Source organism: Colobus angolensis, unplaced genomic scaffold, assembly GCF_000951035.1.
Source record: "Colobus angolensis palliatus isolate OR3802 unplaced genomic scaffold, Cang.pa_1.0 Scaffold36, whole genome shotgun sequence".
Lineage (NCBI taxonomy): Eukaryota > Metazoa > Chordata > Mammalia > Primates > Cercopithecidae > Colobus > Colobus angolensis.
Genome location: NW_012116932.1, coordinates 3066929 through 3077645, shown reverse-complemented (window position 1 = coordinate 3077645; position 10717 = coordinate 3066929). Strand labels below are relative to the sequence as shown.

At 50.1% G+C, this 10717-nt stretch overlaps 1 protein-coding gene across 1 annotated transcript in view; it reads left to right on the top strand.

The window, feature by feature from the left end:
- Positions 1-948: 948 nt before the first annotated feature.
- Positions 949-10717, top strand: part of LOC105519779 (phylloquinone omega-hydroxylase CYP4F11) — a 20568-nt gene continuing 10799 nt past the window's right edge. Inside the window, exons 1-7 of the mRNA XM_011953246.1 lie at positions 949-961; positions 1381-1579; positions 4016-4160; positions 6130-6183; positions 6274-6401; positions 8815-8936; positions 9695-9965. Of these exons, the coding sequence (XP_011808636.1) occupies positions 1382-1579; positions 4016-4160; positions 6130-6183; positions 6274-6401; positions 8815-8936; positions 9695-9965 (918 nt within the window). The 5' untranslated portion in view covers positions 949-961; position 1381. The remainder of the gene's footprint in view (positions 962-1380; positions 1580-4015; positions 4161-6129; positions 6184-6273; positions 6402-8814; positions 8937-9694; positions 9966-10717) is intronic.

The following is a 10717-nucleotide window of genomic DNA, read 5'->3' as shown; positions in this document are numbered from 1 at the left end:
ATATTGCATATTGTCTTTTGCAAAGAGCAGAGACTGACACACAGCAGCTACAGTCACTCCCTGTTTTTCAGGCTCCCTTCTCAGAATCTTTCATCTGTCCCCGTCTAAGGCCCATTTTCCTGTGATCCCTCCTCTGTCCCCCTCTAAGACTTCATCTGATGTCCCATTTCCCAGATGGGAAGCCTGAGTCCAGGAGGGGCTCACTGCCCACAGTTAGAGCAAGGAGAAGGCAGAATAAGGACTCTACTCAGGGTCCCCTGTCTCTGCCCCCCGGCCCCATCCACTCATGGCCACTCTCAGCCTTACCTGCCATCCCCCATCTCTGTCCTCCTATTCTGTGCCCAGCCTCCAGGTATTCTCCTCCAGTGGGGCTCTTTATCTCTGGAATCTGACCAGGTAATCCCCAGCAGTTAGGTATTTTGTTCCTGCTCCTGTCAGTCATGTCTCGACCCAGGCCCTGGGTTACCTGGAGGCAGGACTTGAACTCCTGCCAGGCTGTGAAGCCAGAGGCCAGGAGCTTCTGTCTCTGAATCTCCTAAGTCTGCACTGAGAAGTGGTGCATAGCGAACTCCTAGACCACACGTGGAGAGGAGCTCAGAACATGATCTGGGACAAGGGTTGGCCTGGCCCTGCTCACCTGCTGCCTGAACTCTCAAGTTCATGCCTTTATCTGCCACACCCTTGCCTTGGAAGGGCAGGGTGGCTGTAAACGTTGGGACTCAGAGTCACCTTTGACTGTTCCTTAAGATCCCCTCCCACTCAACTGTGAGATGCTGAGACCTGAGGATCCAGAGTCCATGCTGTGTCACCCTCAGCCGGATCCGCTGCACCCAGTTGGCCCAACGCCAGGTTTTGGTTGGCTGCCCAGGCACGGAAGACACACCCAGTCTGTAGGGATTGGCTCGCCCAGCCCAGCCCAGCCTCCCACAACCTTTCCTAAATTGCAGAGCGGGAGAGGAGGGTGTGTGGGACTAGCTGCTCCTGACAGAAGGTGCCAGGCTGGGGGTGGCAGGGTCCTGGTCTGGGACGGGGAGAGGCACTGCCCAAGGCTGGGGTGGGTCCAGGCTACTGACCTGGGAGACTGGTGATTTCCTGGTAACCAGACCCCTGGCAACCTCCCAGTGTTTCAGGCTGGGCCTTTTTGGATTCTAATCAGTTTCTCTTTCTCTTTCCCTTTCTGTGTTAACTGGAGCCCACTTGGCTGCTGGTTTTCATTGGGTGTTTCTGGACTTTAGATCTCAGCTTTTGTTTACCTGTCTCAGACCCTTCCCTGATCTGCCTCCAGCACTGCCCTTCCTTGCACCTCTCCACTGTCCCTGGAGCTTCCTGGGTCCTTCCCTGGGCCTCAGGATCTCGCCCTTCATCCCGTCTGCCCTTCAGGATGCTGCAGTTGAGCCTGTCCTGGCTGGGCCTCGGGCCCGTGACAGCATCCCCATGGCTGCTCCTGCTGCTGGTCGGGGGCTCCTGGCTCCTGGCCCGTGTCCTGGCCTGGACCTACACCTTCTATGACAACTGCCACCACCTCCAGTGTTTTCCGCAACCCCCGAAACAGAACTGGTTTTGGGGACACCAGGGCCTGGTGAGTTTGGTAGCAGGACGGGTCTGGGATCTCAGGACGGATGGAGTTCCTGAGGGGCAGGAATACAGCTCAGGGAGCTGGGTTTTGAGGGTGGCTGGGGTCTGGGAACACAGAGAAGAGAGGGAGGCAGCTCGCTCATTCCTCTGCTCACTCGCTCATTCCTCTCCTCACTCGCCCATTCCTGTCCCTCATTCCTCTCCTCACTCGCCCACTCCTCTGCTCACTCGCTCACTCCTCTCATCACTCATCACTCCTCTCCTCACTCTCTCCTTCTTCTTCTCACTCACTCATTCCTCTCCTCACTCGCTCACTCCTCTCCTCGCTCGCTCACTCCTCTGCTCGCTCGCTCACTCCTCTCCTCACTCACCCATTCCTCTGCTCACTCACTCATTCCTCTCCTCACTCACTCATTCCTCTGCTGCACCACCCCAAGTCTTTTCTCTTCTCACTTTCCTCCCACTCCAGCCTGCTTGGATCTTTTTCCTGCCTGTCTTCCCTGTGTTACTGCACCTCTCAGGGGCTCCTGTGGGAGTGGTATGGGTGCACAGAGCAAAGATCTGGCATTTGCACCTTCTGTACTGCTGGATTTGAGGCCTCCTGAGCCCACTGTCCAGGGGCTGCTTCCTGCCTGGCCCATTTGCTTGTGTCTGCCCATCTCTGGGCTGCTGCTTTCCCACAGGAATTAGCTCTGAGCCCCTTTCCCTGTGCAGTGGGGCCAGAAGAGAAGTGTGGGCAGTCTCCCGCTGCCTCTTTTCTGGAGGCACCTTCCTCCTATCTTGCTCTTCCTCACTGACATGTCCCAGTCAGCCTTGTTGCCTGCCTGAAGAAAAGCTGGTCACTCCCTTCTCTTTTCAGAAGCTGCCCTTGACTCCCCAGACCTTGGCCTCTGACTTAGACCTGCTCTCCCAGTTGGGGGACATGGCCTTGGTCTGCTCACTTGTAAATGGCATGATTGATGGGCGTGTCCACGGGTGCAGTGGAGGGTGCACAGGACGCACTAGCACAGAGCCTGGCCTGCGGGAGGGGCTCACTGTAGACAGTTAGAGTCACTCCTGTGCCCCTGGGGGCTGCTGAGAATGGAAGGCCCCCAGTGTGGAAGCAACAGCAGCCCATGCAGACGAGCTGGGATGTGAGAGGGATGTGGGAACCAGCCACAAGGACACGTCCTGAGGTCACACTGCTGTCTACAAACCTCCTTCCGTGGGAACTTTTCCGTGTGGCCGTCACCAGGTTGAAACCATTTCTAAGATGAGAAAATACATCCTCTTGAGCAGACAGCTTGCCTTCTCCCTCTGCCTTGGTATTTACCCTTGGATCTTTATTTTTTAAAATTTATTTATTTCTTTTTCTTGAGGCAGAGTCTCGCCCTGTTGCCGAGGCTAGAGTGCAGTGGTGCGATCTCAGCTCCCTGCAACCTCAGCTCCCTGCAACCTCCGCCTCTCAGGTTCAAGTGATTCTCCTGCCTCAGCCTCCTGAGTAGCTACGATGACAGGTGCCCACCACCACTGTCCACTAATTTTTGTATTTTCAGTAGAGATGGGGGTTTAGCCGTGTTGGCCAGGCTGGTCTCGAACTCCCGACCTAGGTGATCCGTCCACCATGGCCTCCCAAAGGGCTGGGATTACAGACACGAGCCACTGTGCCTGGCCATTATCTTTGGATCTTGGAGACAGTCCCAAGACAGAAGGAGCAGGGGTCAGTAAAGATTCTCTGCAGCTGTTCAGAATCCAGACACGCTGCTCAGAGCAGAGGCTGCGCCACATCTGGAGGCTGCGGGGGGAACTTGCTGTGGCTCCTGGTGGGAGTTGCATTACTCAGGGTTCTCTTTAGAAACTGAATTGACAGGATATCCTTCCTCTTATATCTTATGCATGTATGAGACAGAGAGAGAGAGAGAGAGAGAGAGAGTGTGTGTGTGTGTGTGTGTGTGTGTGTGTGTGTGAGAGAGAGAGAGAGAGAGAGAGAGAGTTTATTATGGGAATTGGAAAATGTGATGATGGAGGCCAAGAAGTCCCATGATACAGCATCTGCAAGCCAGAAACCAGGGACACTTGTGTAAATTCAGTCGGAGTCCCAAAAGACCTGAGAACCTGGAGTTCTCATATCCAAGGACAGGAGCGGATGGATGAGCCAGCTCCAGAAGAGAGTGCACATCCACCCTTTCCTCTGCCTCTTTGTTCTATCTACACCATCAAAGGGTTGAATGAAACCCACCCCGTTTGGGGAGGTGGATCATCCTTCCTCAGTTTACGTATTCAAATCCTATTCAAATGCGAATCTCTTCTGGAAATACACCGATGGACACATCCAGAAATAATGTTTTATCAGCATATTTTATCTGGGCATCTCTTGGCTCAGTCACATGGAATTCATGGTTAATTCAGGACACCTAGAATTAATCATCACAAGGGCTGATAGCCTCTGCCTTGCTTTCAGATCACTCCCACGGAAGAGGGCGTGAAGAAGTTCACCCAGCTGGTGGCCACCTATCCCCAAGGCTTTAAGTTTTGGATGGGTCCTGCCTTTCCCATCCTCACTTTATGCCACCCTGACACCATCCGGCCTATCACCAGTGCCTCAGGTACCCATGCAGAGCTTGTGTTTTGGGGGGAGGCTGGGAAACATCAAAGGCCTTCTAGCCTCTCCCCTCCCCAAGCTTCTGTGTGGCCCCTGCAGGACCCAGGGCCCTCGTCCTGCTTCTTTCTCAGCCATGTTCCTCTTTCCTTCATGTATTCACCAACCCCCATCTCAGCACCTCCTCCCTCCACTGCCATCTGTCTCTGCCTTTTTTTGCGTTCTGGGCACCACTGTGTCCCCAAGAAGCCTCAATTTAAGGCCCTATCCTCGAGGAAGCCCCATGCTTGAGGAAATGGGTGTGGACAGAGACATCTCAAACTTCGTGGAGTCAGGAATTGGCAAGAAAGAGATGAGTGTGAAACCGGTAGAACAAGATCTTTCCTGGGGGCAGGTTGGAAGGCTTCCTGGGGGAGGGGTTGCTGGAAAAATGAGTAAAAAGATGTTAAAGCAAGGGGAAAGGTGATGCAGTGGACATCATTAGTATCCAGGTCCCCCTGTCAGGCCTGGCATCAACCTTGTCTGTCCCTAAGTCTATAGCACTAGGAGGATTTGAGGCTGGTGGAGAATCTGGGCTGTGATTGATGTGATGTTCACCTCTGGTAAGTTTATTCCTTCTACCTCATCCTGTCACTCATCCACCCTATTCACGGTTCTCCTGCTCCAGGCCCCAGGAATCTCCAGTAGGAGATCCCACTCCAGTCTGGGGCCCTTTCTTTCCCTCTGCTCATCCTGTCCTTGAACAGGCCAAGCCAAGCAGGGGCGGGGCAGCATCCCACAGAAACTATGGCTGTAACCTCAAGATGATGAGTGACTCTGGGCAGGTCCTCAGCTCTCTCTGACTGCTGAAATCTCTTTTAGTTGAGAGTGATGGAAACTCAAGCCCATGTGGTCTAAGCAAATAAAGAGAATCAATGTGCTGTAAGTCTAGGGAGAGTGGTCTTCAGGGATAGTTGGATCCAGGTGTCAATTAATCCACATCACTGGGCATCAGTCTCCTCTTGATTTTATGATTCTCTGTGTCATTTTGCCTTTTCATATGGTGTCAACGATGAGTCTCAGAAGCCCAGTTCCAATCAGAAAGCCCACCTTTCTCCCAAGGGTCCCACAGATAGCCTATGTTTTCTACATTGTATTTGATTGTATCTGGTATATGCTTCCACCTGGGATCACACAGAGAAGTCATCATGTGTGGGGCTTAGCTGTGCCTGAGGACATTTGGGGCATGTCAGAGTCTTTTTGGTTCTTGTCTGAGATGTAGTGTGAGGTTGTCTTTTTATCCTGCTTCACATGTCTTGGCCATGTTTGGCGCTTGTCCAAGGTATGGGACCCAGGGTCTCTTTGAGAACTGTGTGAGGTATTATTTGAGTCTTAGTAGAGTTAGGTCTTAGGGTAGATTTGAATTATGCCTGAAGAATAGGCTTGGTTGCACCTGGGCCATGTTTGGGACGTTAATGGCATCATATTTAAAAGTTATCTGGACCCGTCAGTGGAGTACACAGAGGTCATATTACACCATCTCAGGCTCATGGGAGAGCATGTTGTGTGATTTAGGGTTTGTCATGTGTGTTTTGGCCATGTCAGGAAATGTTAACACGTGTCAGGGCAATATCCCAGGTCCCAGATCCATGTCAGAAGATAGCAGAGAGTGCTGGGGACATACAGGATGTCCTAGATCCCTGTAAAGGCATTCTGTAGAGTGTTGAGTTATGCTCAGGTGTTGCAGAACATGTTGGACCATGTAGGAGATATGTCATTGTGTGTTGGAGCATGGTGTGTTATTACTGTGCTACTGCAACCTGGTCTGGTCTCTCCTTCCTCCACCATCCTCCCTTCTTCCTCTATCCTTGGCCTTTTTCCTGCTATGCTGGGTGGGAAAAGTGGAAGTGCACAGCCCTGGCTGGGAGCATTTCTCCATACTCAAAGTCCTTCTCTTACCCCTCTCCACGGCCCCTGATGGTCCTCAATGATGTCAGCTGCTGTTGCACCCAAGGATATGTTTTTCTATGGCTTCCTGAAGCCCTGGCTGGGTGAGTAATTGAGGTGAGTGGGGTTGGGGATGTCATTTAGGGATAAGGGAGGGTGCTGCCCTCAACCACTATTCTTGATTGCCCTGCTAGGGGATGGGCTCCTGCTGAGTGGTGGTGACAAGTGGAGCCGCCACCGTCGCATGCTGACGCCTGCCTTCCATTTCAACATCCTGAAGCCTTATATGAAGATTTTCAACAAGAGTGTGAACATAATGCACGTGAGTCCCTTGAACTATGGGTCCCAGTGGAGCCTCGGGGCGGAAGGACCACAGGCATATCTGGTCTGCAATTTTGGTTGTGCTTTGGGGCCAGTGCTCTTCCTCTCTGAGCCTTGGTTTCCCTATCTGTGAAATGGGAATATTAATCTCTACTTAAACGGTGGTAACAAGATGTAGTGGATTCATGTCCCTGGCACATAGTAGCTCTCAGAAGGTGTGAGATTCCATGTTTCTCTCACAGAAACCCTTCAAACTGAAGAGAGTAAAGATGAAGATTGCATAGTAGCAATTGCTGAGTACAAACTGCCTCAAAACTCACTGGTTCGGAGCAATAAGGGGTTTATGATACCTAACAAGTGTGTGAGACAGTTGGCTGGTTCTTCTGCATGTGGATGGGATCACTCTTGGTACATATGCAGCCGGGGGTCAGGTGAGCAGTTTTGCTGATCCTGGCTCAGTTTATTCACATGTTTGTTTGGGGCTTCACCAGCTTCAGGTTGATCTAGGATGGCCTCAGCTCTGACACCTGAACTTTTCTCCTTGTATTTCTCTGCCTCCAGTATGCACCCTGCTGTTCACATGGCATAGACTGGGTTCTGAGAGACTGCAAGGAGACTGCAATGTCTCTGGACATTCTTTCTGCAATGTTTCAAAGTTCAACCAGGCTTACGTCAGCACAGACTCAAAGGGGCATAAAAGAGGCTCCATTTCTTAATAGAAGTTGCTGGAAAATCATTGTGCAAAGTGTATGAATTCAGGGAGAATTGAAGAATTGGCAGTTGGGATTTTGCGAAGTGCTTAGGATGTTTTTCTTACTTGCAAGCTGATAAGCTAGATTTGTTAATACTTCATGGATTCTTCAAGGAGATACGAGAGTCCTGGGTCAGAGACAAATGACTATTTACTACTCATGGCATAAATAAACATAGCAAGTAGTATGTTCTTGGTTTGCATCATTTTTCCAAACCACCCAAATCCCATGGGGTGCCACAGAGAGGTTTCAATAGTTGCCTGCTCATGCAGTACATTGCATGGAAGGAAAGGAGCACTAGACTTAGGGAATCTGCTTTTTTGTTTTGTTTTGTTTTTCTTTTGAGATGGACTCTCTTGCCCAGGCTGGAGTGCAGTGGCGTGATCTCTGCTTACTGTAAGCTCTGCCTCCCCGGTTCACACCGTTCTCCTACCTCAGCATTCCAAGTAGCTGGGACTCCAGGCACCCGCCACCATGTCCAGCTAATTTTTTGTGTTTTTAGTACAGACGGAGTTTCACCATGTTAGCCAGGATGGTCTCGATCTCCTGACTTCGTGATCCGCCCGCCTCAGCCTCCCAAAGTGCTGGGATTACAGGCGTGAACCACCATGCCTGGCCGGGAATCTGCTTTTTTTAGCAAGCAGAAGCAAGCCTGACATTGGTCCAGGAGCAGTCATTGCCTTATCTCTCAATGTTGTTCTCTGCAAACACAAGCCTGAGAAATGGCCCAAGCAAGAACAACAGGGTGTGTGTGTGTATGTGTGTGTGTATATATATTTGTGTGTGTGTGTGTGTGTGTATATATATGCACACACACACATATGTATACACACACACACACATATATATATACACACACACACACACATTTGCTTTAAGTTCTGGGATACATGTGCAGAATGTGCAGGTTTGTTACATGGGTATACATGTGCCATAGGTAAACATGCACCCACCAAACCGTAATCTAGGTTTTAAGCCCCACATGCACTAGGTATTTGTCCTTATGCTCTCCCTCCCTTTGTCCCCAACCCCCTGACAGGCCCCAGTGTGTAATGTTCCCCTACCACAACAGGGATATTTTTGAAATGAATTTATAGCAATGGAGATGAGTAAAACCAACATTTACCGAGCACTCACCATATCCTAGAAACAGTACCATTTGCCAACTCCATGATATATATTTTGTAATTTAATTTTAATAACCCTGTGAGGTTTTGGTTGGTTTTGCCCTATTGTGGACTATGAAACTGAGGTTCAGAGAGATTAGAGAGCTTGCCAAAGTTCAACCAGATAGTAAGTGAGCTAGGAGTGCTGAGGCAGTGATTCTATCCTGGTTTATCTGGCCCCAAAGCATGATGTCCTAACTGTTACCAAAGATTTGATAGATGGGACCTACAGGAGTGCAGGAGGTTGACCAAGAGCACACAGACCATAGGAGGCTGAGCTGGGACTTGAACCCAGGTCTCTCGACTCCCAGCCATGAGTCTTTATCTCCTAGTAGTAATAGTTTCTGGTCCTATCCAAGGCTGGTCCTTCCTAGGGATGGGTGCCTGGGGCAGAGGACCAGGAGGATGATTGCGGGGGGCCATCTTGGTGTTTGGGTCTGGGAAGGCGCTCACAGGAGACAGTTCTCAGCTTCAACTCTGTTTTTTCTCTGGCTAGGACAAGTGGCAGTGCCTGACCTCAGAGGGCAGCGCCAGACTGGACATGTTTGAGCACATCAGCCTTATGACCTTGGACAGTCTGCAGAAATGCGTCTTCAGCTTTGAAAGCAATTGTCAGGAGTGAGTCCTTTCCTATGACCTGAGAACTCGGGCCACGAACCCAAGGGAGTAGGTTGGAAAAGGATGACTGACTGGGGTAACCAGAAGAGTCTTTCTGAAGGCACTTTCTGTGTGTCATAGCTGGGCTTTGAAGGATGAGGAAGGGAAGAGAGAAAGTACGGTCCTTTCAAGTAGGTAGAAATATTTGAGTATAGGCAAGAAGACTAGGATGAGGCAAGCATATGCAGCAGACAGTAGAGATGAGTTTGTGGAATTAGACAGGGGCTAGATACCAGGACACTGAAAATCAGGAAAAATGGCATGAACTTTATCAGGAGGTTCCCAGGAATCTTTTCAGGGGGGTTGGACCGATGACAGGTGCAGTCACAGCTGAGCTCTGTGGAGGTCTGCCTGTCATGTAGACACTACACGGAGCTGATATTGGATGCAAGTCGGTGATGGTGGGGGCTGGGCCAGAAGAAGCTGGAAGACAGTGAGGTCTTGTGAGTTTTGTGAACAGTTTTTGGAAGGAAAAGAGTCTAGGCTGGATACTGGGTGGCAGACAGGAGAGAAGCATGGTGTCCAAGCTATGCTCTGAGTACCTAGGTGCATGGAAGCAGCTCTCAGAGATGGGATGCCTGGAGAGAAGGGAGTTTGGAGAGTCAAGTCTCCTTGCTGTTTCCGGATACTCAATTTCCTGATGGGCAGTAACTTCTAGCTGCTGGTGAGAGGTGCTCCTGGGACTTTGCATATGTTAAGTTGTTACCTCCCTCATACAGGAAGCCCAGTGAATATATTGCTGCCATCTTGGAGCTCAGTGCACTTATAGAAAAAAGAAACCAGTATGTTCTCTTGTACCCAGACTTCGTGTATTACCTTACTCCTGATGGGCAGCACTTCCACAGGGCCTGCCGCCTGGTACATGACTTCACAGATGCCGTCATCCAGGAGCGGCGCCGAACCCTCCCCACTCAGGGTATCGATGATTTCCTCAAGAACAAGGCAAAGTCCAAGACTTTGGACTTCATTGATGTGCTTCTGCTGAGCAAGGTGGGTTTCTCTGGGATGTGAATTCAAGTCACAGAGTGGAGATTTATGCCAATGTCAAATGAAAGAACTTGGAGTTGATCCAGAGGGCAGTGGGAGCCATGGAACATGCTTGAAAAGAACAGGTCAGAGATAGGTTTGAGAGATAACTGTGGAATTCAGCTGGCAGGGGACTGCTAAGTTTGAAATAGTGAGGAGCCTGAGATTTTACTTACATGTTATTAAGTCAGTCTGACATATTTTAATGCATATCTATATGTCTATGTCTATGTCTGTGGTGACAGATGCACCAAACCCCTGGATCACAGCAGCCTGTTTTAATCATTTGCAGCAATAGCAGCAGCCAGAGTAGGATTGTAGAGCTGACTCTCCATTCCCATATTCCTCCTAGGGTAGCACAATGTTTTTACCTGTAAATACACCAGAACGCACTGCAGAGAGGGGGCCCCACATTATACATCTTGGAGCTTATATAGGATAGCTAGCACATGTGCCCCTTCTTCCTTCCAGGGTGAGTGTGAGAATGGGGAGGAGGGGGAGAGAGAGAGAGAGAGAGGAGGAGAGAAGAGAGGATGTTTGCTTTGTTCTGGAATAAAAACTACTACTTTCCAGTGAGATTGCCATCCCTGTAGGTTTATAGGTTTATAACCCAGATGACTTCTGGAAAGATAGGAAGGATTCTCTGAGTTTATCACTCTAGAATGTGAGCATGTGAGCAAATATCTATACAGCAATTCTTCCTTTCTTCCTTCCTT